General features: G+C 59.4%; 1 protein-coding gene across 3 annotated transcripts; it reads right to left on the bottom strand.

The window, feature by feature from the left end:
- Positions 1–6,983: 6,983 nt before the first annotated feature.
- On the bottom strand, positions 6,984–26,389 carry TRMT44 (tRNA methyltransferase 44 homolog). Of its 3 annotated transcripts, none has more exons than XM_039838011.1 (11): positions 25,735–26,388; positions 23,997–24,111; positions 21,266–21,485; positions 19,736–19,804; positions 18,870–18,977; positions 18,243–18,314; positions 14,479–14,585; positions 13,469–13,652; positions 11,584–11,986; positions 9,566–9,685; positions 6,984–7,433 (listed from the first exon to the last, which is right to left on the bottom strand). In XM_039838011.1, the coding sequence occupies exons 1-11, from the start codon at positions 26,348–26,350 to the stop codon at positions 7,201–7,203; spliced, it is 2,247 nt and encodes a 748-aa protein (XP_039693945.1). In that variant the 5' UTR covers positions 26,351–26,388; the 3' UTR covers positions 6,984–7,200. The 3 variants fall into 3 exon arrangements, with proteins under 3 accessions (XP_039693945.1, XP_039693946.1, XP_039693947.1); XM_039838012.1 differs by having other exon boundaries at positions 9,566–9,682; XM_039838013.1 differs by lacking the exon at positions 6,984–7,433 and adding an exon at positions 8,339–9,276 and having other exon boundaries at positions 25,735–26,389.
- Between the last annotated feature and the right edge of the window lie 36 nt (positions 26,390–26,425).

Raw genomic sequence — 26,425 nt, 5'->3', positions numbered from 1 at the left:
AGGCCGTCGGGCACAGATGCGGTGGCTGCTCCAGTGCGGGGCCGCCCGAGTCGGCCGGAGCCACACCGAAGGCTGCCTGGTCGTCACGGCCCATTGCAGAGCACGCAGACCTTCTGCATGCAGCTCCTTCCCCGCACCGACCCCGCCCCCAGGCGGCAATGACGGGGTGACCGCACCGGAGAAAGAGTCTCCCTCCGTGTTTAAGATCAGCGAGGAGATGCAGGGCTGCTCAGGACACACCGCTCGTTGTGCAGGTTACTCTGTCCCAGGGTCACGTTGTTGCCAATGTCACTAGGGACCCCCTCCCAGGATAACAGTGCCTGGCGCAGGGGGATGTCCCTGGTTCAGTAACCTCTTGTTGGAAGGAGGGAGGGAGGGAATAGTTGGATGATGGGTGGGTGGAGAGACAGGTAACTGGGAGGATTAATGCTGTTCTCCACAGGTCCAGTCCCTCCCTCCCTCCCTCCCTCCCTTCCTTCCCTGGGGATTCAGAGGTAAACAAGGAAGACCGCTTCATGATTTGTAGTTGTTCTCACCTATTCTAAATTCGAATTCTTCGTCAGCTGCGTGTCCTGCTGACACGTCCAGGTCTTTGACTGTGGCTCACTGTCCTAACGGTGGTTTTGATGGGCTGACACCTGTGACTGTTGCTGTCACCCTTCACAACCAGCCCGTGCGAGTCCCTGTGGAGGACTCTGTTCACCCCAAAGCCACTAAGATGTCGTCTTAAGCTTCTTTCTGAAAGACTCGGTGTTCTACCCTCCACGTTCGGGTCCGTGATCCAGGCAGACCGAGTCGGGGTGAGGGGTGCGTACAGCGTGGGGAGCCTCCTCCCCAGACACCAGCTGCCCCAGCACCTCGACTGGCACGTCCTCGTCGGTGCCGACGTGGGGGCCTTGGCACCGCTCCTCCCCTGGGGCCTCGGTCCCTCTCACTGCCAGCGCCTCCCCATCCCGCTCGGCTGCTTCGCAACAGGAAGTCGTCGCTGGGAGGGACAGGTCCGCTCAGGTCTGCTTCTCCAAGGTCACCCTGACTGCTCTCTGTTCCTTGCGCTTCCGCGTGCATTTTCAAATCTGCCTGTTTCCCCCAGAAAAGAACCTTTTGGGGTTTTATGGGCAGCCACTTCCTTCCGGAACTTCACAAAGGTCTCATCCCCGTTTCTCCTGGCTGCTCGGGGAGGTGGCCTTCAGGCAGTGCTGCACACAGGCTGTGGAGCCGACGCATGCCTGGGGCGGGGGAACCCCAAATGTGCAGGTCGTCCTCGGTTACTGGGCAGTGACTTGGAGGCGGTGGCAGCATCCCCAAGGAGGAGCCCAGGGCCTTCTCGCTGCTGGGGAGCTGCCCCCCGGCCCCACCAGTGTGGGCTGGTGGCAGGTTCCTGGCGCTAGTGCCAGCCTGGGCATGGCGGTTGGGCTCTGGGGTGGGGGTCTGGGGACAGGAGGCCGCTGACGGGGCGAGCCTCGGTGGGCGCAGGGGCTCATTGAGCTCCGTCCGGCATGTGGGAGGTGACATAGCTCGCCGTTGCCTCCCTCCCAGCTCCGAATTCTCTTTAAAACGAAAGACGAGGCTTTGAGAGCGAGTTTTTAAATCCTTCCATGGAGGCGTTGGGGGGTGCCGTGCTGCCTGCCGAGACAGACCTTCTGAGTACTTACGGTCCCCAGGAAGGCAGGGGTGGCACTGTCGTGTAGCTGAGCCTACCTGGTGTGCGGTGCACACTGCAGAGCACCCCAGGAGCAGGCTGCAGTGACGCCAGCTGAGTCCGCCTTGTGGCCCAGGCCTCCCCTGCCGTCCTGGGCACCTCCAATGGCCCACGTGACCAGAATACCTGTCTCTGGCTCTGCGCCTAGGGGACCCGGGCCACCTGCCTCACCCGGGCTGGGTAGAAATAGCCAGCGCCTGTTCAGTGTTTGCGGCTTGTCACTTGTCCCGAGCAGCCAAGCGGTCAGCAGCTGCAGCCCTCAGCTGTCCCACCTGTTGGGAGATGCCTGGGGACATCCGAAGGCGGCAGTCTCCCCACTTTCCCTGCCTTCTCAAGCTCCTTCCTGGGGGTCGGGGGCCCTGAGAACCGTTGAGAAGCCAGCTCCTAACATCTGGGGTTAGATTTACAATTTCATGGTATTTTTTGGTTACTCGAGTTCAGTTGCGATTACAAAATCTCAGATTTATCTGTGTCCTATTTTCCAGTTTCCATGGAAACCCCAACAGTTCCCAGTCATCTGCTCAAGAGGAGTGGCTGGCGGGCCCCCTCCAGCCCCGCCAGCCGCCAGGCCTTTGGGGAAGTGCGACATGGGCCAGAGGCTGGGCTGGCCAGCGACTCAGCTGGGAGGGGAAGGGGGCCCTAAGGCAGCTGGTCAGCCCAAGGACTCAGAACCCTCACTTGGAGAGGGGCTATTTCCCCCATTTACAGGCCACCAAACTGAGGCTCGGGAGAAGGCACTTGCTCTGAGCCCCACGGCCCAGCGGGATTGAGCTGTGGGCATGCGGTCCAAGGCGCCTGGCTAGCAGCATGTCACGTCAGAGCCGCGGTCCATGTGGCCAGATCCTCATGGCCGTGGTCAGGATCAGCCGCATCTCTGGCCGCGAGGGGATGGAGAGAGGCTCCCTACCCACCCAGTCTCCCTGGGGCTCCCACGCGTCCACCTGCAGACGGAGGGCATTCGAGTCCCTTAGAGGCCTCATTTCCGTGGGGTCACCTGGGAGGGGCCCTGGGCTCCTGTGGCTGCACTGACCCAGCAGTAACCCACGAGCCAGTGGCTCCCTGCCCAGCTGCTTGCTAATAAGGGTACGAGGGCCTGGAGGCCACATTGCCGCCTCTCAGCCCAGATGCTCACCCAGGGGGTGCCAGCCCGCAGGCCAGACTCAGCTGGCAGGTGCCAGAGCTGGAGGTGGAGGGGCAGCTCCGTGGCCCAGGGACAGGGCGTTTCTGGGTGCAGGGCTCAGCCTCCTGGGGGACCGTTAACTGGGGACAGTGTGTGAAAGTGAGTGAGTGAATGTGTGTGTGTGTGTGGAGTGCAGCAAAGGAGCCCGCACAGACGGTGGACACTCGGGCTCATTCTTGGGGCCCTGTAGCTGGACTCCAGTGGAACTGGAGGACAGCCCCGCCCCGTTCTGGGTGGAGTGGGCGGGGCGTCGCAGGCCCCAGGGTAAAGGCACGCAAGGAACAGAACCCAACTCTAGCGTCAGCCAAAAAGTGCAGACGGGGAGGACAGGGGGCTGGGGGTGGAGCGGTGCCACAGAGCCCACAGGCAGGTGTGCCGGGAGCTCAGGAACCGTGCAGAACCAGGCCCCCTCTCGGGTGTGGCCCACTCTCCCTGGGTAGCATCACAGGAAGGACTCGGCTACACGATCCCGGCTCCCTGACCCGCCCAGCACGGGCAGAGACCCGCTACGTGGCCTGGCCTGGGTCAGGTGCTCAGTGCACGGAGCTGCTCGGGAGGCCAGCAGGGGTGCTCTGGAGAGCAGGCGTCCCACAGGGCGGGGACGGCGCTGGGGGAGCTGCGCCTGGTGCAGGGTTTGCCTGCTCCACCGCAGGCTCCGGCCGGGCCTGGGAAGCTGGCGTGGTCACAGGCTGACACCCTGACCGGTTGCCAGGTGGGCTGAGTGGATGGCTCCCATGGCCGGTCTAACGAAAAAGCCAGCCAGGCCATCTCTGGAGGCTCCACTGGTGATCCCCCAGCCCCTGCTGCAGCAAGGCCCTCGGAGGGCCTGGGCGGGGGCCGGGCCGCCTGGCTCGGCATTCTCACTTGGAACAAGAGGGAGCCGAGTGGTGGTTTCATCTCTGCCAAGACCCGGCTGCGGACCCCCTGCCTGGCTGGCGCCAGGGCTGAAGACCCACACAGGAAGTGCACACGTAGTTCTGGGCCCGAGGGGACCCCGGCTGAGGTCGGGACGGCTCGGGACATGCAGCATCCCAGAGCCCAGACCCAGAGGTCAAGCCGGGTTAAGTCGGCGCTGAGTGTGGACTGGTGCCCTGGATGGCATCGCTCCACGCACCCCCGGGGCAGGGTCCTAGCGTCCCCTGCTTTAGTCACACACGTCCAGGCCTGATGCTTGAACGGCTGGTGGGGAGGATTCCCGCCAGCGTCCTTCCCTGGGCACCGAGGCTTCAGGAGAAATTCTGTTTCACCCCCTGCTGCTGGACGTACTTCTGCACTGTGGGTCTCCTGAGCAACCTCTGAGCGGGGACGACCGTCATGACACCCCTGTGGCCCCGAGTCCCCGGGAGGCCCCTGGGCATCGCTCTGGCCTCAGCTCCTCGTAAAGTACCAGCAAGGGCAGGGAGGACCCTCTCTCCCTCCGTGTCCCGTGCACACTTGAGCCAGACGGCCCGGTTCCAGCTCTGGTGCGGCCATTCCCGGTGTGGCCTCGGCAAGTGTCTCAGCCTCTGCGTCTCTGGTTTCCCATCAGTTTAAAGTGAGGTTGAAAACACCTCCTCTGGGGGTTCAGGATGAAAGGTGACAGAGCCTAGCACCCAAGGGCAGGTGAACTTCCTGCCACTCCCCCTCCAGGCTCCATCCGACCCCGTGACCTCAGCGCATCCGCCACCCAGTTGCCTCTCTAGGGTCACAAAGGAAGCCTCGGGGGTCTCCGTCTATCGTCCAACAGGCAAGGAGGCCAAAGCTGCACAGGCACCCACATCCCCCGGCCTGGAAACCAGCCCACGATCCACACCCTACAGGAGAGGCGGCACAGGTCACTTCCGGCCAGCGTTCTCTGCTCCTGGCCCTACCTGGCCTTTCCGCCCGGGACCCCCTCTTGTTCAGGTTCCCACAGGGGTGAGCTTCGTTTTGGGCTAGGTCCCTCGGGTCAGACCTCAGGCCTGGTCCCGCACCATCGACAGGTTGGCCAGGGAGCTGTGGGCAAGGGACTCAGACAGCTGGGCCACCTGGGTCCTGGAGAACGGGACCTGCCAAGCAGAGGAAGCGGCAGCGTTTTCCATCAGAGGAAACACCATACGAAAAGGGTCGGCGGTGCGGAGGGCACAGCTCTCAAATAGCGTCCACAGACGCCACCCGCAGAGCAAGCTAAAGCACGGCCCCCGTCCAACCCTGGGGTTCTGACGGGTAGACTGGGGTAGGCCCCAAGCTTCTGCATTTCTCACAACAACCAGGCGAGGTGAACACTGCTTCTCAGATCCCTCTGAACAGCAAAAGTCTGGGGCACTCTGCCCAATGTGTTAGCCACCAGCCGTATATGACAGAAAATTAAAAATTCAGTTCCTCAGTGGCAGGAGCCACATTTCAAGTGGCTAGTGACCAGTGGCTAGCATACAGGACAGTGCGGATCTGCAGCGCTCCATCATGGCCACCGAGGACTTCGGGGGAGTGTGAGGTGGAGGGCCTCCCTGGGTCCCTCCCTCAGTGAGAGCTGCCCGTGGCCTCGTGTTTTGGAGGGCTACGGGGGTGGGGCAGCCAACCGAGTCGAGCAGGCCGAGACCAGCCAGCAGAAAGCACAGCCGAGCAGAGTGCGCAGCCACCGGACACAGGGGTGACGGAGTTGGGAATTCGGGTCCAGCCAAGGTGGGGGGGTGTTGGGGAGAGGCTTGGCTCCCCATGAAACCCCAGAAGGGCCCACCTGTCCCAGGAACGCAGGTGCATGGAACAAGGGCAGAACAGAAACCGGGCCGCCTCAAAGCCTCACGCCAAGCCTCTGCCCGATCCAAGCGACACGCTGGCAACTAAACGTGCACTAAACCCCAAACCCGATGCTCTTCGTGTGGGACAGTGGGACCGTCTACACGTCACCCAGTCTCCAGTAAGCAATAACCTGGTCGTGACTCACTCGAGAGAAAAACAGTCCGTAAGCGCAAGCTCACAGGTGACCCAGGTGCCACGAGTGGCGGGATGGGACTTTAAGCCTGGTAAGTAACAGCCGGAAGGACGGAGGATTTCAGGAGAAATTACTTGTTAGAAAAATATCCAACGGAAACCCTAAAAATAAAAATGACAATCTCTGAAACTTAAAAAACGTGTGTCACTGATAGGATTAACAGCAGGTGAGACGCCACGGGACGACGGACGGACGTGGAGACGAGCGGCAGCCGTCCGAACCGAGGCTCAGAGCAAGAGCGGAGCAGCAGCCTCGGGGCCTGCGGGGCGGCGTCACGGGACGTGACGTGTGCGTAACGGGGCGTTAGGAGGAAAGCGAGGGAACGGGGGAGGAGGAAGCACTGACGGGACGCGGGCCGGCTTCCCCCAACCGGATCCGAAACAGTGACCCAGGGAATTAGAGTCCGACAAACCCCAGGCGAGGTTTAAAAAGAAAAACAAAAATCACACTTTACACACAAGACTGCGGAACACTAAAGATGAGAAGCAGCACGCGCAGCACGGCAAAGGCCAGAACAACGGAGCGCAGCGCCAGAGCCGAAAGAAGAGGCGCCTGGCCGAGTCCCGAGCCGCCGGCGAGGAGCTCGCGGGACCCGTCTGGACAACGCGGATGGCCGGGCTCAGAGCCGTGCCCGGCGAGCTGTCGGGGAGGGCCGCGCGGCCAGGCCGCCCCGTTCAGCAATCGCCCGGCTGTGCACGCCCACAGGCACGACGTGCTGCTGCGTGTGACGCCCGAAGTCGCAGTGACCACCGGACGGGGGGCGCGGTGTTGGGGCCAGGAAGAAAGGGCGCCTGGAACCAGAGGTGCTGCACCGAGCCGCGGCCCCAGAGGAAGGGGCGTGTCTTCTCGTCGCTCGCGAGGGAGCCGAGGACACCCGCGCCACAGCACGGTGGCCGGGACACCTGCCGCAGGACCACGAGGCGCACGGCCGCCTGCGCTGCGCCTCCTGTGTGACGCTGCAGAAGTGACCTTAGACACACGCGATTCTGTTCCTGGAAATGACGACCAGTTCCAGCAGGGGGAAGGGCAGGAAAGAGGGGGACTGAGCCCCTGGGGCCGCTGGGTCTCCCGCACAGGGAGCTGCGGCAGGGATGACTGCACTGCCTGCCCCCGGACTAGGACGCGTCAAGAACCGTCACACTGACAAAAAGACGGACATACTTAAGAGTCTGCACATTCAAAACCAACCCAGGACTCAGGGGAGGGCGAGGCACGAGTGACTTGAGCTTCTCCTGTGTGACGCAGCCACGTCCCCACGAGCTTCTCCTGTGACGCGGCCACGTCCCCACGGAAAGCTGGAGGGAGGCAGCAGGAAAGGGGCCCGCACACAGCAGCACGGAGCGCGGGGTCCAGTGCCAGGGCGGAGAAGGCTCACAGACGCTGCTGCTGCTTCCTGGTGGGCGGCGGCGGCCGCAGCTCCCCGGGCCCGTGGGCGAACGGGCAGCAGTCTGCGGGCAGCACGCAGCCGTCGGGGTGGTGCACGAAGAACCAGCAGAGGCGGGTTTTGAAGGCCTCGGAGGACGCTCTGCGCTTGGCTTCCGGCTGCTTTTCCTGCAGTGGCTTCTCTTGCCTCCAGTCGCGAATGCGCACTCTCCCGTTCAGAACTGCGGTTTGGAGCAGAGAGAGGTCAGCCGGCTCGTCGCCCTGCAAGTCCTTCAGAGCACTGGCACCGGGACCTATGGGGTGCACTGACACGGGCTGGGTCCCCACCAGCCCTGGCCGCCGGTGCCCAGTGGGACGAGGTGCCGAGATCTCAAGCAGTGGATGGCAGCCCCCGCCCCGCGGAGGCTCGCAGGCCCCACCTACAGGTGAGTGGTGACGGAGGCACAGGAGGCACAGGCCGTGAGACAGGACCCCAAGCAGGGCAGGGCCAGCAGGGGTGCGGGAGGGCTGGGGGAGGGGCCGGAGTTCTCAGGAGCGTGCTGGACACTGGGAGACAGTGAAGTGCCCTGAGCCTGAAGTCTAGGTCCTGGTGATGGCAAGACCCAGGGTGTGACCATGGGGTGGAGTGGCTGGTGGGAAGCCAGGCTGACGACCCGGGGCAGCCGGTGTGAGGGCCACGACACGGTCCAGACTCAGGCAGGTCGGACACTGTCTGCATGGTGACGCCGGTCCTTGAGGACCAGGCCTCCACGTCACAGAGAGAAAATGAGCGAGCTGGGCGCAGGTCCCCTCCAAAGACGAGGATGCAGGCAGCGGGAATGCCCACAGCCTGAGCCCCCCAAACAGCAGGAGGGACCAGCAGCCCCGCCGGCAGGGGGGGGGTCAGAGCAGGAGACAGTGGGTGCTGGGAGAGGCCTGTGAGGCCAGGGTGATGTCAGAGCTAGGTGCTGGAGGACCCCAGAGAGCTAGGGACGGGCTGTGGCCCGGGCAGCTGATCAGGGCCCCTCGGAGCTGCCCCCTAAGCTGGTCGTCCCTACTCAGCCGAGGCTCCCCTGGAGCTTGCACTTGGCTGTCTCCTCCCGAGAGCCAACGACACGTGACATGGAGCCAACACGACCAAGCCGACTGGGTTTTGCCCAGAGGCTGGGCAGACGCAGCGGCGGCCCACTGAGCAGAGCTGGCCGGGCGGCTCCTAACTTGACGGTGAACAGAAGCGCCACCCCGCCCAGCCCGTCCCTGCACACCGACGCGGACCAGGACTCCCCGGGGAACGGACAGGAGCCGCACCAGCCAAACGGGAGGTTCATCCTCTCGGGGCCAAGAGGCACCTCTGGCCGGCGTGCTGTCTCCCCACTGTCTCCCAAGGGTGTCGTGGCTTTCTCTGCCTGAAAGCGTGAGCCACGGAGACGTCGCTGTGTCCCCGGGTGTCCCCATAGCAGTACCTCTGGGTGCAGCACAGAACAACACACTCTCAAGTGTGTAGGAAGGTGCCTCGAAGGCTCCCAGATTCCCGGGGTGGGCCCCAAAAGGCCAGGAGCCCGTGATGGCCAGGACGGGCCATGAGACGTCTGGGGGAGGTCGCAGAGGCCCAAGCCGGGCAGGAACCCCACCCTCCAGACATCAGGACAGGCTGGCGTGTGGCGGGACTCCCCTGACCGGTGAGAGGACACCGAGCCACGCTTCTGGAGCAATTTCTACAGGGTCAGGAAAAGGGGCCCTTCGGAATTTCTAAGGCCTGGGGAGTGGGCGCTAATGGCAGGGGCAGCCCTGAAGATGACAGCAGCCAGGAGCCCTGTGGCTAGCCAGGACATCGACATGCTGCCTCATGCCCCAGGACACGGTGCAGCTGTCACCCACTCCCAACATCCCGTATCCGGTCCCAGGCAGGCCTGCGTCCAACATCCTCCAGCCAGCTCCCAAGTCAGACAGCTTCCCACGCACAAACGTGTTCCTGACTCTAAAACACACGCGGCGAAAGCCGCCCACAGGAAGCTCGCAGCCTAGCTGGGGTGCTGATGTGACAGGTGCAGGAGGCTGTGTGGCATGCAGAAGCACATGCGGGACCTGAGGGCCCAGAGGAGGCAGGACTGGGTGGGGGCAGCCGAGAAGGTGGTTTCGGGGCGACGGCACTTGGCTGCCATCAGAGAAGCCAGGGCCCTGGGGAGGGGAGCAAGCAGGTGGCCCTAGGGGCGGGGACAGCCCCACGGAAACACGTGGCGGCCACATGGGCCAGACTGGGGCCTGAAGGCTGATGGGAGGTGCCGAGGCTGGGTGGGAGGAGGTGGGCGTGGGGCGGCGCGCGGAGCGTGCTCTCACCGGCTTCAGAAAGCGTTTACAGGTTCAGTGCGCTCACCTTCGAACACCTGCCGGTTGTTCCTGAGCAGCGTCTGGAGGCCGCCGCACTCCCGCTTCAGCCTCCGCAGCGTCTCCCCGCCCAGCTCGCCCGCTACTTCGGCCAAGGAAAGGCTCTCTGCTGAAACGGGGTCCCCCGAGCAACAAAACGCCTATTACAAACCCGTTCGATAGGCACAAGGAAAATTCTAGTTCTAGAAATCCCAACCCCTGAGCATGTGAGCAGGAGGAACCACAAACATTTAATTCCGGCTACGCGCCACAGCAGCTGAAGCTACACAGGCAGAGCTGTCGCCACCTGAGATGCCCAAACCTTCCCACCTGCCAGGCCCTCCCCGCCGCAGGCGAGCCGAGGGGAACCGTGCCCCAGACACCAAAGGTTGGCAGAGCTGCGTGGCCCAGCCTGGGAGGCCTGTGCAGGTGGGTACCCTTAGACAGGTGGCTTTAACTCAACCTGTCAGAGCCCAGATGGGCTCCAAGGTCCACCTTTCAGCTGCCTTAAACCAGTTCTGAAACGAGAAATCTAAGGAAAAATTAAACACTGGCCCAGAAAGTCTTCCCCGCCCTCCCAGGTTCCAGCTCCCACGAGCTCCATGACTCCGCCTCTCACACGCTGCCTGGTGACCATGAGGGTCCGCACCGCTAGCTCTTACTCGCCCTGATGTGTGTCCTGACCCCCCAGCCAGGGCAGGGGCCAGCTCCTCCTGAGCCCCTTGGACCAGCCCCAGACCGACGAGGCCAACCTGGAAGGACAGCGCCCTGGCTCCCAGGAGTCTCTGGGGGTGGGATGGGGTGCAGGCTTGAGAAACGGTGATCAGAGCCACCACCGTCCACCTCTGAGTCGGGGGAAAGAGCCAGTGGCGTCCGAGGCACAGAATGACCCCCATGCTGGATCGTTCCCAAAGGGCCTGGCAGAGGGAAGGGCTGCCCTGGGGTGGAAGGTCAAGCTCTTTGTGTTCAGATCCACCCAAAGGCCTCTGGGACTCTGGACCCGCCCGCGTGCTGCGGGCTCCGTGCTGAGGTCCTGCTAGGAGCCCCCACCCAGCCTGCCTTCCTCGCACCCCGGCCCGCCTCAGCCGAGAACACCACGGACACCCACGGCACCTCAGGGCTGTCTGCAGTCGCAGATGGTCAGCCCCCAAAGCCGGGGCCACACCTGCCAGAACTTCCCTGGGTCCCTGGGGGTTCTTCTGGTCACACACTAACAGGGTCGGGTGGCTCCCGAAGGGGGACTTGCTCGAAGGCGCCGCCATGTCACAAGGACCCGAGAGGGAGGGGACGAAATGACGACAGTAGAAACTTGAGCACAACAGTGACGGGCGAGGAAGGCTGGGGAAGGGTCACTGTGACCTGTTCCCAGATGCCCTGCCGCAGGGCAGCCGGGCGCGGTCCCTGACAGGCTGAGGGACGGTCCTCCATCCCCTCCACAGACCCAGAAACTCAAGAGGCCAGGCTCTGGCTCGGCCCAAACACGGACAGCTCCACAGCGCTCCCTGGCGGCCGGCCGCCGCCCTGCCAGGAAGTGGAGCAGGATGGACACCAGGTCCTCACCGAGCAGCCCTGGGGGGCCTCTATCTAACCCGGGTGCAGGATCCGTAAAAGCCTCAAGGCTCAGACTCCGCCTCTCCCACTCCTGGCCCGGCACATCGCCCCTCCTCTGAAAGCGAGCAGACACAATGACCCCCTTTTCTCACGACTGCTTTGGCATTTCGGGGACTTCACAGAATTCCAGGAGACGGTGCATCTTTCTGGCAGCCCGTACCCTGTTTTCTGTTTGGATAATTTCTGCAGACTGAAACGAGTAGGTGCAGGTCTGAGACCTGAACGTCAAGGTTAAGGGCCCAAGCCCAAGGTTAGCACGCTGCCCTTGGCCAACTCGGAGGCAGCCGGAGGCCTGCACGTCAACAGGACTTCTAAGGAAACGAGGAGCCTGAAAGTCACCCGTCTGTTATCACCCTCTTTAAAATACGTGTAAAACCACCCAGGCCCCGCAGGCCCGGGGGGCGGTGCAGACGTTACCTCCTCGGTTCCAGGTCCCCACGGTCCCGCTGCGAGAGCCGCCTGTGTCGAGGCGCTTCCCGCCCAGCAGCCGCTGTGCCACCTGTACAACCACTCCGTCCACGAACTCCCGCGGGAGGGCGGCGCAGTTCCTCCCGCGCTCGGCTTTCTCTCTAGGGCGGAATCCAGACAGCCACCGCCCGTCAGCCCCGGCGTCCGGGGCTCCCTGGCTGTCGTGGCAGCCGCTGGCGTGAGCGCTGGGCTGATCCGTGCCGCCGCGTGGAGGAGGGGCGGGCCCCTCGCCCGGACAGCTCGGGCGGCTGGCAGCGCGGCCCTGCCGGCTGTTAATGTACCGGGTCCTCTGCGCGTCCACGGAGGCCTCTCCGGCGGGGGGGTACGTCCTGGACTTGCCGAGGAGGCAAACCTGCACGGAGAGAGCAGGGTCAGGCTCCCCCAGGGCTTCTGGCGCACACGCTACATAAAAGCGTCAGCCGCCTATCGTGAGAGCCCTCACTCTAAAAACCAACCCCAGTACCGATGACTCCACGCTGAATGGCGGCAAAAACCCACAGAACCGCTCACCGCCCAGATTTCAGGGCAGAACGAACGCATACAAATCGAGATCCACTTAGTGAGCGTGCGCGCTGCCCTGTTCCAGCCACTTCGCGGCCCTCCTCCGCCCCCTCCTCCGCCCCACGGAGGCCCCGAGGCTCGCCTAGGAGCTCTCGACGGGGTGCAACAGAATGAGACGTCTCTCAGCCTCGCCCGAGCCGGCGTGAGGACCCGGCGGCGCTCGGCACAGCGTGGACGTTCATCCGTGCCGTCCCCTCCCTGCTCTATGCGTCCTGAATCCAGAGAAGGCCGCTCTCGGGGAGCTCCGGGGAGCCAGGCCCTGGCCAGGGCTGCTGCCGTGAGCACAGTGCCTCCACACGTTCCCCGGGGCACGAACTGCAAAGCCAGGTTACAGGCGACCAAAGCGAATCTGGTTACATGAGCCACGCCTTGCAACGCTCCAGCTCTGCCACCCATAATGAGTGACCACAAGCAGGTGACTTCTGAGTGGGGAACGAGCATGCCTCGCATGAAGCCAGTCCGCCATGTGTGGACACCCACTCTGACATCTGGCCCCCAAACCGTCACGTTCTGAGAAAGCGGGGGCCCAGGGAGATTAGGGATCGCCCGCAGCTTCCACAGAGAGCAGTAGAACAAGCAAGGCCAACGCCACACTGAGGGGTCTCTGCGCCCACCCTCACGACCCAAACGGAGTACACTGTGACCTGCCAAAAGGGCGGGCGTATAAGTGACAGCACGAAGGCTCCGAGGATGAGCCCTTAAAGGGCCTCTGCAGCGACCGGGTGGCGCTGGCACCAACAGCAGTGAAGGGCCTGATGCCAGCGTGCGGCCCAGCCACATGGCAGGCAGAGAGGGAGCAAGGGTGACTTCCGCCCGGACCACTGACGTGTCACATAAATCTGAATGAAGCTTTTCATAAAAAACCTATAATCGTTGTGAACTTCTGAAACAGCCCTTAATTTCGGCCATTTGCGCATCTAAGGAGACAGAACTAGGCGCAGTCAGCCTCAGAGAAACTGGGTTCAGAAACTCCCACAAGTCAGGCTGACACCACCTCTGGGGAGGTCCCCGGGGCCACGCTGTCTCTAGAAAGCAAGTGAGGACTTGAAGGTTCCTGCAAAGCCGCCCGGAGAAGGAAGCAACGAACGTCTCCAGGGGAGGGGGCCGTACAGAGACGCCCTCTGAACCCCAACGGCAGAGGTCGAAACCAGCACAGGCGCCGTCTGCAACGCACGCACTGTCACGCGCTGGTGTCGTCCGTGACTGCGACGTGGCCCTCTGCCTCCCACCCAGGCGCCCGCCCGCCCCCCGAGAGCGCTGGGACGGGACGCACCCGCCTGGTGGAAGGGATGCGGAGGCAGTCCTCCTCCACGCGGAACCCGCAGGCCCGGCCCACTTCGCTGATGAAGTCCAGGTACCCCCGGTACTGAGTCTTCCCGCTCTGCCTCCGGCAGTGTTTTCCCACGAAGTCGAAGAAGCAGCAGGGCAGGACGAAGAAACGGCAGCTGTAGGAAGACCTTCAAAAAGAACCGACAAGCACGGAAACCAGAAGTCTCAAATGGATTTGTTAAAGCAAGTTCAGCAGAAAACCACGTGGCCGTGCTGTATCTGGGTAAAATATAAGCGTCCGCTGCCGACTCGTAGTTTAAACGACAGAACGAATCACAGCCTCCGGCCGTCTCTACAAACAACATAGCGCAGCACAGCTTTTCGACAAAATATGATTCTAATTACTTTTGTAAAAAACATTTTTACGTTGCAGTTATTCTTGTCAGCTATAATCTAAAACTTTCTGAAGTGAACCGAGACTTCAGCTATGAAGCAGGAATTTCAGAGGTAGCTGAGTAAGGCAGAGAAGGTTTTGTCCTTGACCTACGGAATGCCTCAGGAGCCTGAGCCGTCCACAAGATCCCTGGGTAAGGGAGACCGGGGCACAAAGCGTTCCGGGCAGTGCACGACCCGCGCTTCGATGAAGTCCCCGCCCGTCCAGAAGCAGAAGCTGCCGCAAAGCACCTTCCTGTTATCTAAAAAAACCTGTACGACATGCTTTTCAAACCCGGATACACTATCGAAACAATCAGTTTTGATTGGCCTTGTCCAACAGAAATATAACATGAACCACGTATGTAATTTTATATTTTCTAGTGCCCATATTTAAAATAGTAAGACAGGTGGAATTTATTTTAAATATAACCCAATGTATTATCATTTCGACGATTTGAACTAGTTGTATTTCCAGTGCTCAGTCGCCACCTATGGCTAGTGGCCCCCGTTCTGGACAGCAAGCTGCAGGCAACGAAATGTTCCCAGCTATTCACTCTGCCAACCTGTATACTCACTCACCTGGCTGCAATGACAGGTATCCATGGTGTTAGTTCATCGGAATGGTTACCGATTAGCCAATCAATGTCCGGGAAGAGGGTCCTATCGTTGGGTGTGATAGCAACTTCCTAAAAAAAAAAAACAAAAATAAGACTAAGTGTTTACTAGATAAATGCAGAGCCGCTGCGGCAGCCAGCCACGGAGACGGAGGCCAGAGGTTCCAGCAGGCTCTCGGCCCCTCTGGGCTTCCTGTGTACATGCTGACGCCAGGACTAGGGGTGAGGAGGTGAGTGTGTCTGCCCCCAGGACAGGAAACGCCAGCAACTCTAGAGTCTTCACTAGATAAACAACACTTTTCTGAGGGTTAATCTCCTTTTGAAAATTAAAATTAAAAATGCGCTTTGGTGCAAAAACAAACAGACGCTGGAAGAGAGGTGACATGTGAACCGCTTAGTCCTCAGCAGAATGTGGGGAGAAGCAACGGCCCTGAGTGGGCAGAGGCGAGCAGTGGGGGCCGAAGCCGACTCTGTCTGACAGAACGCGCTCCTGCGACCTCGGAGCCCTTCTGTCTCCATCTGTGAAGGGTCGAGCGCAGCGGGAGGTGACAGAGGAGAGCGTGGCTCTTTGCTATTGTGCCATTAACTTTGCCCACCAGACGGGCGCGCTGACCGCTGTGATGATTTCTGAAGCTAAGCGTCAAATGCTCTACACTTCCTGCTAAATAACAGGTCTTCGTTAATTACTGAAATCAGTAGTCTCAACGGTCAACCTACCCGTCAAACCTGGGAAGAGAGAAAAGAGACTATGTAACTCCTCAAAATCCTCCAATTTTAAAGTGGAAGAATGGCCCCCCCAGGGAGTAAGACGCCGGGTCACTCCGTGATCAGAACAGGAAAGCATGACGACAATGCTCACTTGCCCAGGCCATTCCTTATGACAAAACTTCAGGACGAGTCGTGCAGACACGATGTCCATAAAAACAGAATGTAAATTCTACAATCTTTCTGCTTCTTCAACAAGCATGTGCGCTTCGATTCACACATACGTTAAAACGCTGAAAGTATTGCTCAACTGGCACGTACGTCATTTAAAAGCAGGAAAACAAGTCTTCGATATTTCTTCTTTATTCCTGCCCTTTCTAGATTTAAATTTGCCTATCTGTTTCTCTACGTGGCCTACACTAACAAAAAACATTGCTTGCCCTCTGCGGCATGGTAGCACTTAGTTACCTTGCCGACAGCCGGCCAGGGCCTCCTCGCTTAATGAGAAGTCCCAGCAGACAGTGTGGGCGGGGCAAACTGCCACAGTCCTGTTTCCCAGACAGCTCCACAAACACAACCAAGACTGTGATCCTCACCATGCTGTTACTAAAAATAACGGCTTCCTGCTTATATAACCAAACGAAGCTTCTGAAAGAGACCGGAGCTGCGGCCCCGCTGGGCCAGCGAGGTCCCCGCCGCGCCCGTTCACACAGGGACCCATCACTAGGCCACACACACGCACCGAGCTCGTGTCTGAGCACATGCTCTGGAGCAGAGGTGGCACAGAGAGATGGCCAGCATCCCCCTCAGTGACATTAGGGTGAGCAGGGTTCTCCCAGCACGAAGACGGAAGTTCGGGGTGACGAGAAAACAAGCCCGCGAGGCTGGAACCCAGGACGCCTCTTAGGGCGGCCCTGGCCGAGTGTCGGGGAACGTCCCCCCACGCCACAGAGAAGTCTGAGGCAGGTTGCTGGGCCTCACGTACAGGACCGGAGCCTTCTACCCCTTCTCCAAGGGTCCTCGTGCCAGCCGGCCTTTCCCTGGGGGCACAGCTGAACAGAGGGCCCACCTGGCTGCCACTGGAATCTCCCACCCAAAGACATCATTTTGCTTTGTCACTGGTGGACGTGAGGCTTTGAATTCAAACGTGTTGCTCCTTTAGCTTGGCCCGGACGCCTCACGCCCAAAGCAGAGCCAACTGCCCCGACCGAGCGCGCACGCCCTGCACGCACCTGCAGCCGCCCGCACGGCGTCTGGGTCACCTGCACTACGCAGACGTGGAGCTTCTACGTGTTTCAGTTTACTGTAATGAACACACAAGCAAACGCAAACCCCTGCAGCACAAAACAGCGTAAATGTGCAGTGAAAAATAAGCAAACAGCTGAAGGGCAGTGCACGAACTCCCCTCCGTGTTCTTAACGTTTGCAACGTCCTCGACGGTGAGAGAGAGCGAGGCAGGGAAAAGACGAAAACGGTCTTGAGCATTTAATTTCTCATTTACGGAGGAAATGACAGGCCTGAGAGCTGTTTCCAAATAGCAGTGGGGCTGACGTCGGGGCTGAGATGGGGGATGATGGCCGAAGCCGGCTGAGGGGGTTCTGGGGTCCCTGTGTGCTTCTCCCCACGTTCATAGCCAGGCACCGCGGGACGACGGAGACATGCTCTCAATGCTCACTAGGCGACTGTCGTCCTGCAAACATCGCACAGTGACCTCCATGCACCCGGAGGGTCTAGCCCACTGCACTCCCAGGCTGCATGGGGCAGCCTGTCACCCCTGGACTACAAGCCTGGACAGCGGTCACTGCACAAAACATGACACTGACTCAAGCACGAGAGAATGTGGTACAATTGAGACGCGGTAACCACGAGATGTCGAGGCCACTGCAGACATGAGTGCGCTCTGCAGCGGTGACGAAGAGTGACACCTAGTGAACGCACGCACCAGGAGCACGGCGGCCACCGCCACCAAGCTCTGTGCACCGGACAGGGCAGTACCCAGTCCTTTTATGTGACTGGCGCTGCAGCAGGCTTGTCTACACCAGCGTCACCACAAACGTGCAAGTCACGTGCTGTGCTACGTTACAATAGCTGCAATGTCACTAGGCCACAGGCATGTTTCGGCTCCACTGTAATCATACAGGACCACAGACATACAGGAGGTACGGGGGGTCCCTCTCTGACTAAAACGTCATCGTGTGTCACATGACTGAGCCCGAACATTCTTCACCCACAGTGAAAAGTAAATATTGTCATTTCTTGTCAGCATTCCGCCCCCTGGTGGATGAGAACCGTGTCCCTGTCTCGCCCATGCACCTGAACTCCAGGACGAGGGTCTTGAGACAAAGCGGGTAGCTGAGCAGCAGGGCTAGGTGGCGGGACGGACAGCTGTGCCCGCGGCACCCCAGAGCTCAGTGCGCGGACCCCACCACTGAGCGCTCCCTGGCTGGCGTGGAGGCCTCGACCAGAGACCAGCACCCTTAAACAGCAGACGGCAGCCCCACTGCAGGAGCGCTGCCGACGAGGTGCCCGGTCACCGCCTCCCCTCCAGGGGGACATCCCTCTGTGACGGGCACCGAGACAGGCGGGAGTGACTCGGCCCACTTTAGCCGCGGTCGTGGGCTGAGACGAGGCTACTCACTAGACGGCCCAGGGCAGGTGCGCTGCCCTCCACGCCGTCTGCACACTCGTGGCCTGGCTTCCTTCCAGCCTCCCTCCCCCGACTCCTCACCAACCTGCCCCGCACCCCCCACACAGCGCCGGGCGCCCACAGAAGATGCAAACCATGAGGCAGGGCCGAGGGAGGGGATGGCGCTTCCGGCTCCAGAGGGCAGCCCCGTCTTCCGCTCAACCAGCAGGTTTTGAGAAGTCTAAAGTCCGTTCTTTTTCCGAATTTCAGATTACTTAAGTTGCCCTGAGTTGTCATGGTCAGCATCTGTGACCGGCCTATCCACAGAAACCACTCATTCGCATCAGGGTCCTGAGGGACAACCATGCCGAGATCAGGTGCATGAACAAAGCCAGTACCTCTAAGCGAGTCTGCGGCCCATACATGTCCCAGATTTTTCTTCGTCGGACATCGATCCCTCTGCCTGGATGCTGAAATAATTTCAGAAAGCAAAAGTTAAGTTCAGGACCTCGTATTAAATTAGCAAGAACAAATTAAACTCCGCAGGTCCCACGGCCAGTGTGGATCAGGAGACCCCTGGCACCCGCAGGCGGCACGGCGCAGCTTCTTGGCTGTTTAACATGGGCACAGGCAAGACTCGCACTGGGATCACCGCCATCGCGAGTCCCCACGAAGGGGAGACGGGCCAGGGCCGGAGCTCAGGAAACGCCCGCAAAGGGAGCCGGCTCCCTCGGCTGCCAGTCAGGTCCCGATCACGGGCGGCTCCTCCAGCTCGCCATCCCAGACGAGCCTCGTCTCTACGGTCACTCCCGCAGGACGCGGTGACCACCCCGCTAGCTCTCACAGGGCGGCCGTGTCTACTTCACAAAGGCTGCTGTCTTTTCCTGTTTCACAAGCCGCCACAACCAGTCACTATTCCGACAGCCAGGCTGTCTGAACCCAGACCGAACCAGCAAGAAAGGATCCCAGTGGGCCTTGTGCTAGCCCTGAAGACACTCGAGAAAGGGCCAGGAACCATGCTTTACCCCCTCGCTGCTCAGGATGTGCACCAGCAGACCGTTTCCACACCCCAAGTCCACGAAGGACTGCTTGGCTGTCACTCCCCGCTCGGCTCGCTCTTCTTCCCATAAAACCTAGAAACACAAGAAAACAGTCGGTTCGTAGCGGGACTCTAACTCGCCCGGTCAGAAAGGGCGGAGGCCGAGGCCCCAGCTCCCCCCAGGTGATGCCCGGCGAGCAGAGGGCAGCCGGACGCGGCCCGCAGCTCTTGCCCGATGCTGTGCGGGGCTACAAAGCTTTCTTCTTCCCTCGAGACGCCATGTTAAGTGGTCACCTCTGAGCAAGAGCTTTAGAGGTTGTTAGTTTCTTCGTACTTTATATTCTTTGAGTTTGGTACACACTGATAAAACAAAACTACGCTATTTCTAAACACGAGACGGAGAGAACCACAGTTGAAAGGAAACTGGAAATGCCCGAACACCTCGCAGATGAGAAGATCGGGGCTGCCGAGCCAAAGGCCACGTCCCAACGAGGCGGCCAGCAAGCCAGCTCTGGAAAGACCTACAGCCCGAAGGCCGGAACGCCAGGACCGGAAGGCGTGTGCCTGTCAGGTGGGCTCCCACCGGCGCTCCCGGTTACCAGCCAGCATCGCCACCCTGGCTAGCAATTAGGAGAGTACTGTTCAGCCTGAATTCCAGCCTCAAGTTTCACAATTCACACCGGTTCGACTCTCATGCAATGGCACCACGCAAAGCTAACAGAAACCGTTACTTGTGTGGCCAACCCTGGCGAACTGAAGTACAAACTCCCCAAGTCACGGATCTGATAAATGTTGACCACAGGTGGCAGCACCTGGCCCACTGCACTAAGCGCAGATTACATACGTTCTTACCAGCAGGTAGGAGGCAATAGCTACATCTTCATACACAAACTTCTCAGGATCGGTCACTTCAGGCCACACCTGAAAAACATTCGCGAGCACGTGTAAATTGTTCACCCGTTTCCCCACAACTTTACAATAAAGCATCGCCGTAAGGCATAAGTGAAACTGGACTAATTATGCAATAAAATAAAAAAAAATAAATAAGCTCGTTTCAAAGGCAGAAATGCATGAAACTTTTAGCCTGTGTGATTTAGGACTCATCAAGAGTGATGCAGACCAAGGCAGGATTTTGCAATAAAGACAGTGTCTGTAGGATACTTAGGGGAGATAACTGGACACCACAGAACATTCAGCTACACCATCCTGCTCACTTATCTAGACGGACAGTGAACAAAGAAATGAGGGGGGAGGGAGCAAAGGGACAGGGGTCAGGAGGCCAGTGCTCCAGTGCTGTGGTCTGTCGGTGACTGACTGGCTGTCACGCTTCGGGAGTCACCGCTCAGCTGTCCTGTCCCTGCCTCCCTGTGTGTTAAGCAGGGATGAAGCTTTAACTACCGGACCAGATGCCCGCCGGGTGCCCCGAAAGCAGCAGGATGCCGGCTGCAGAGTGAGGTCTCGCTGCCTCAACCAGCAATGCGCACGAGGCAGAGAACACCCAGCGGCCGCCGTCGCACGCTCGAGTCTCGATGTGATAATGCTGACTTATCAGCGGCCGCTGTCAAATGCTCAGATGTCTGTTTCCAGGGATTAGACAATTCGGATGAACCATCTCACTAAGGACAAGTTTAAAAGCTGGAAGAATACAAAAGTCCCTTCTCGAAGGACTGAAGAGCTGACAAGATAATGCAGGACAACTAGGCCAGAATCTGGGGGAGAAGGGGGCCCAGGCCGGCCAGCCCGGGACCCATGCACGTTGCAGCAGGGACGAACGGCTGCCGTTTCAAGCCTGTGACTTCCAGGGTGCTCTGTTACACAGCAAGAGGTGACTGATGAACTACGCGGACATGGCGAGTCCCGGTTACTTCCGGGAGGCGGCGGGGAGCTGTGACCCAGGCAGAGAGCAAAGGTTCCGCTACGCTAACCGTGCTCCGCCTAAGCCGGGTGTGTCATCGCCTCTTCACGTCTTAAACACAAAGAACGTGGTATAAAGTTTATCTCCTTTTTGCAAGTATGTTTCTTTGTGCTGTAGTTTTTATAGATTTTCATACCAAAAAATTACAGTAATTTAGTAATTAATGTTCAATTATTTTAGAGTAAATATTTCGCTTCTGCTCTCTTGAAAATAAAACATTATGTGTGAAAAAAATGAGTTTTCCATAACACGCCTGCCAGCACTTCTGTGGTATGCACCCCATGCGTGTCATAGCACGGCTGCAACAAGTGACCTGAAATGGGTTCACTGGCTTAAAATTAAGTGAGTACACTCTGACTTAACGTCCGCACCTGCAGGACGCTAGAAGAACAATTGTACCTGGTGCAGTCGGGTCACATGACCGCATTTAAGTGTGGAGGAACCCCAGCTGTCTTCCCCAGAATTACCTTGACCATGTCCTTGTATTTGTCTTTCAGCTCCTGGTAAACCTTGCTATACTTCACAATGGAAACGAGGGACAGGGTGCGTTTAAACTCGCTCTTCCTGCTCTCCACAGCCCACCTGGCCAGCTTGGCCAGCAGCTCTTCTCCAAGCCAGGTGAGTTGGGGATAAACAATTCCATCTGAATGCCATCTTTCTGGACAGAAAATTAAAACAGATATGAACCTTTAAAAATAAGAGAAACATGAATAAGCAGAGCTGGTTCCAATTCTTATTTTGAAATTACACATTTCTCTACCAAAAGAAGAGAACTTAAGATGGCTACAATTACAAAATATTTTACCCCAAACACAAAACAATTTGGAACTAGTTACAGAATTTTCATCTAATAGAGAAAAACACATTTAAAAGACAGAAAAAAATTCCTCTTCTCTTTGCAAACGTTGTTAAAAATGCATTACACATCCTGTGAAGCCCATCAGGACAGACGGTAAATAACAAAGTTCCTCTGACCTGCTGCCTTGCCCACTAATTAGCGAGGTTCTAAAGCGTCTATGGATTTTCCTAACATTTCTGTCCTATCTTTTCACATGTGCAACACAAATGTGAGTTTAGGTCCCCCAGTTATTTACTGGACAGAAAGGTGAGTGCTCAGTCACAAAGCTAAGGACACACACACAGGCCCTGTGCAGTCTGCGGGTTCGTTTTGCCTGTATGTCTTCTGCCACCAGCATGTGGGAAGGCCACGGCTCTGCCTGTGCCACTCGCAGTTCTGCCCTGCTCCCAGCAGTGCTGGGTCCCCGGCAGGTGCTCCTGACCACAGGCCCAGATCACGACAGTACGCTCTCCCAGGCTGCAGTCCGGGCGGTGCCATGAGGGAGAGCATCACATCTGCTGAGTACAAAAAGGGGAGGCGTTCAATGGGGGCCCGAGAACGAGCAGCGGCACAGGCAGCTGCACCAGGGGCAGAGCTGGAGACAGGCACGGGGGACGCGGGCAAGGTCGGGCAACTGTCAGGGCTTTTGTCCCCTCGTGCATCCGAACAACAAAACTCAGAAGATTAAGGCCCTGATTCTTCGTGGAGAGACGCACCTGGGCCGTCACCATGAAGGAAGGGCCTAGGAGGACGCCAAGCGTGCCCCTTCCCCACCCGGTCACCTCGGAAGGCCTCAGTGGGCCTCTCGCTTTGCCCAGGTGTCCCCCAGAGATCCCCACGCCTACTCCCTCATCCACTCAGGCCTCTTCAGTTGTCACGGCCTCAGAGGCCCTCCCCACGCACCCCACATACGCTGGCATGGCGCTGCCTTTGCTAACGAGGGGTATGAAAATAGACCCATTTTACCTCTTTGCTTTCTTTTTATGGTACTTAGCCCTACCTGGTCTCAGAGCATATGTTTACCTGCCTCCCCATGAGACCTGCTCCCCACTGCACCCCAGGGCGCTGCACACGGTGGCATGTAACAAACGCCCCTGAGACAAGGGCTGGTAAGGAGTGCGTACCCCAGTTAATGTGTGCTTCACTGAGGAGGCGACAAGTCTGGCCCCCAAAGTGTGACCAGTGCTCAAAGTAATGTGACGACTTGCCCAGGGGCAACGACCGGAAATGCCGATGGAAAGCTGGGGAGCCGCCGGCCCGCGCCAGCGGTCAGTAACTCGCCAAAGAGCAGGGAGCGCGATTCCAGTGTGTCGCTGTCCTGGGTGCCGGCTGCGGCCCGGCTGGGAGCTTCTCCTCACACCCAAGCATGGCCGCCACGCTTGCCCACAGCTCGGAACGTGCTGCCCCCGAGGGGCCACTGCAGGCCACCACGGCTTGCCCCACAGGGCCTGCTCTGACGCCCCGTCTCCTGACAGAAGCATGCTGAGACAAGGGCCTTGGGACCAGGTCCCTTGGGCAACCTCTTGGCAATTTCAAGAGGCTTCACCTGCGTCGCCCCTGTCTTCCCATGAGACTTCTGAGCCTGCAACAGCCCCTGGAAGCCCAGCCCAGCACCCACTTCAGAGGCTCGTTATCAAACCCTTTTCACAGGAGTGAAGACCGAGGGCCACGGAGGCTGCGCACTCAGGGTCACAGTCACGCCGCCAGTGGGGGGGCCCAGGTCTGCCCGACCCCAAGCAAAGTTCTTCCTGCTGTGCCCTCTGCCTTCCATGCCCGTTCTGGTGAAACAGGTGCATTCTCCAAGGCTGTTCCGGAAATACAGACCGGAAGTGGCTCTCGGGAAAACAGCAGCGGAAGAGTAACCAGTGAATTCACCCTTCCTCTGGCCCTTTCGTTTAAAAAATAACAAATGGAAGTAAACCAGATTTCACATCTTCTGTACAGGCTCAAACACCACACGGCACTAAGGGAGGCTATTAAACGGCTACTATCATAATAAGCATTGCCAAACAGCCACCATGTCCAAAACCACAGCCTCAGCAGGAAATAAAAAAGCTTCCACTTACTCCCCATTACCAAGTTGTAAGACACAACAAAATAATAAAGGGATTTCAGTTTATTTGAATTCAACCATCAAGGCTACACGGAACGTAGAGACTAAAGCCTCCAGCCAGGATGTGACAAGTAACGTAGGCCAGGCACCAGCAGGAACAATGTCATGGACACGCCAACTAGGAGGCAGAGTCCCACAACCCTAACTGGTGGAGAGGAGCCCTGTTAGCGTTTCAGTGACCTGGAACTTCGCAGCTGAACAAATCAACTGACACCGTAAACGGAGGAGTCAGGCTCCTAGTTCTTACCACTGTTCTTCGCTGTGACGGAGCTGAATCTGATACACGTTGCTCAGCTGAACGCTTACATTCCCTTTGTCATCTTCCTCCAAAGGTAAAAAAGTTACAGTTCCATTATGGACATCTAGGGAGAAAAAGTAAGGACAATAAATCAGAGCTGCTTAAGCCAGAGGCGGTACTGAAAGCAGTAACGGCTCAGGTGCTGCACCCCCAACCCCCCAAGGCTCCCTGCCCCATTTACAACAGTGCACAGGGGGTGGGACAGGCTGGCCCGTCCTCCTCATGGCCGCGCTGGAGCCTGCCCGAGCCTACATGAGCCCACACCTGCCCACACCTGCTGGGCACGCGGCAGGCACGCTCAGCAGAGGCGCTCCTCATGGACAGCAGCCCCGCCTCACTAAGAGAAGTTTGCCCACCTGTCCTCCGCGGCGAAGCCCGCCTGAGGACGCAGGCGCTTCCCCCTGCAGGCCTCGTGGGCACTGATTCACCATCCCTCTCAGTCTACCGGAGGCAAAAAGTAAAAGCCGATCAGAACACGGTGGACAGAAAGACGCCCTACATTCACATGGGTGCGGCAGGGTCGGAGAGACCTGGAAGAGGGGCACCCGGGGGCCTCACAGGGGCGCGCAGTATGGGGGTCAGGCACCCCTCAGCAATTCAGCATCACTGCCTGTGTAGACAGGACAGCCCCCGACGGTGTCCAGGCCCCATTACCCCAACCTGTGACCGCATCGTGTTCCACAGCAAAAAGGGGCTGAGCAGAAGTGAAGGTTCTGGAACTCAGAAGCGGGAGAGCGCTAGGAACTGGGCAGGTGGGCTCCACCCTGTCGCAGGGGCCCGGGCAGCGAAGGACCCGCCCCGACTGCAGGTGGAAGAGGAGTCAGCTCCCAGGCACGAGAAAGGTCTGGGCTGGCCCCGGGCCGAGGAAGAGGGCGGCCTCCACGGGCTCCTCTGGGAGGGGACCTTTCCACCATCTCTTTACCTGCTCAACTCCTGTCTAGCATTCAATACCCGGAGTGTCTTCGCCTCGAGCCTTACGGATACAGTCCCAAGCGACGACCCCATCCACCACAGTGACACACATTGCTACACTTCCCTCAAGAAACAACGAAAAGCCTACACCCTCCCTAGGGTGTTGCGGAAGACTTGGCATAGTCGGTACTTTAGGGCCTTTTCACCGACAGAGGCCCGACGCATGCGTCTTGGCCTAACTGCGACCTCTGAGAGAGCCCCTTCTCGACCCGAGTCAGACCGTCCTCCTCTGAGCCGTTCTCCACTAGGCCTCCACTTGGCCCCCAAACACGGGAACAAACGCTAACAGGGTTCCCAATGCCTCAAGGCCACACCCCTGGGATGACCCAAGCCCTCTTAAAGTGCCTGCCTGACAGAGCTCAAGCCTGCCAAAAGAACTGACTGCTCCAGGCCACACCTGAAGATGGGAGCCATCTCCGTCTCTGGGGGGGAGGCGCCTGACCTCCATAAGCACTCTTATTTAGCCCAGGCGGTGTCACATGGCCCACCCCCCCTTCCTGCTTTTGTACCTTTCACTCCCTGACTGCTGAGCCCCTCCCCCATTTCCTCAATCTCCCTTTGATGCGTGTGGACTCTGCGCAAATGGAAGGAGTTCAACTCACTTTGGACTCCTCTCCCATTTAATACAAATCTGCATGACTAAAGTCCATCCTTGACACTTTAGCAGCTGGCTTCGGTCACCTTTGACACCTCCCACCATCAGAAATACTCTTACCTTGCACGACTATTTCTCTCCTCAGAGCAGAAAGCGGGTTCCTTTTCGGGATGACGGCTCTGAGAACCACATCGAGCTGGTGCTGAGCCTCTGGCTGCGATCCCGCCCCAGAGCCTGTAAGGAAGGCCAGCATATCCTGACTGCCGCCGCCGAGGCTTCGGGAGAAGTCGTCCCAGAGAGAATCCAGATCCCAGGCTGGCAAGTCGCCCTCCCCGACTCCTGCCTCGCCGGGCCGTCCGGGGGCCCCTGCGAGCAGAGGCGCTGCGGCTGCTTCCCTCTCGTCCTCCCCTTGATGGCGCCGGCCCTGGGACTCCTCGAGGCCTGCGCTCGACCTGGGGCCCGGGCCGGCCTCGGGGGGACGCTGACCGAGTAGCCGTCCCTCCTCGGGCCCGTGTCCCTCCGTGGCCCGCTCCTCCCGCTCCGGGCCTGTACTCTGCCTGGGGCCGCGGGCCCCGGTCCGGGGCAGGGCGGCGCTCCGCCGGGCCTCTAGGCGGGCACCACACAGCCGCTTGTTGGCCACCTGCGGCCTCTCCAGCCACACGGCCACCGCCGCCCAGAAGCCGTCCGGGAGCAGCGCACCCGGGTCACGAACGGCGACTCGGCCCGCCTCCGCCATAGTGGGCTAGCGTCAAGAGCCAGGCGGCGGCGCGCCGCGATGACGCACCGGCGGCGCGGCGTGCTGACGTCATAG

Source organism: Pteropus medius, unplaced genomic scaffold, assembly GCF_902729225.1.
Source record: "Pteropus medius unplaced genomic scaffold, Ma_sr-lr_union100, whole genome shotgun sequence".
NCBI classification, from domain to species: domain Eukaryota; kingdom Metazoa; phylum Chordata; class Mammalia; order Chiroptera; family Pteropodidae; genus Pteropus; species Pteropus medius.
The sequence above is the reverse complement of the archived record's forward strand: the minus strand, read 5'-3'. Positions and strand labels throughout refer to the sequence as shown.

What these genes read in the sequence shown, in the direction of transcription:
- TRMT44 (XM_039838011.1), bottom strand. Translation starts at nt 26,350, where the DNA reads ATGGCGGAGGCGGGCCGAGTCGCCGTTCGTGACCCGGGTGCGCTGCTC. An exon ending in GAGAGAAATAGTCGTGCAAG is followed by an intron (nt 24,112 to 25,734) that starts GTAAGAGTATTT and finishes TTTTCTCCCTAG; the next exon opens with ATGTCCATAATGGAACTGTA. An exon ending in CAACCGGCAGGTGTTCGAAG is followed by an intron (nt 7,434 to 9,565) that starts GTGAGCGCACTG and finishes TCCAAACCGCAG; the next exon opens with TTCTGAACGGGAGAGTGCGC.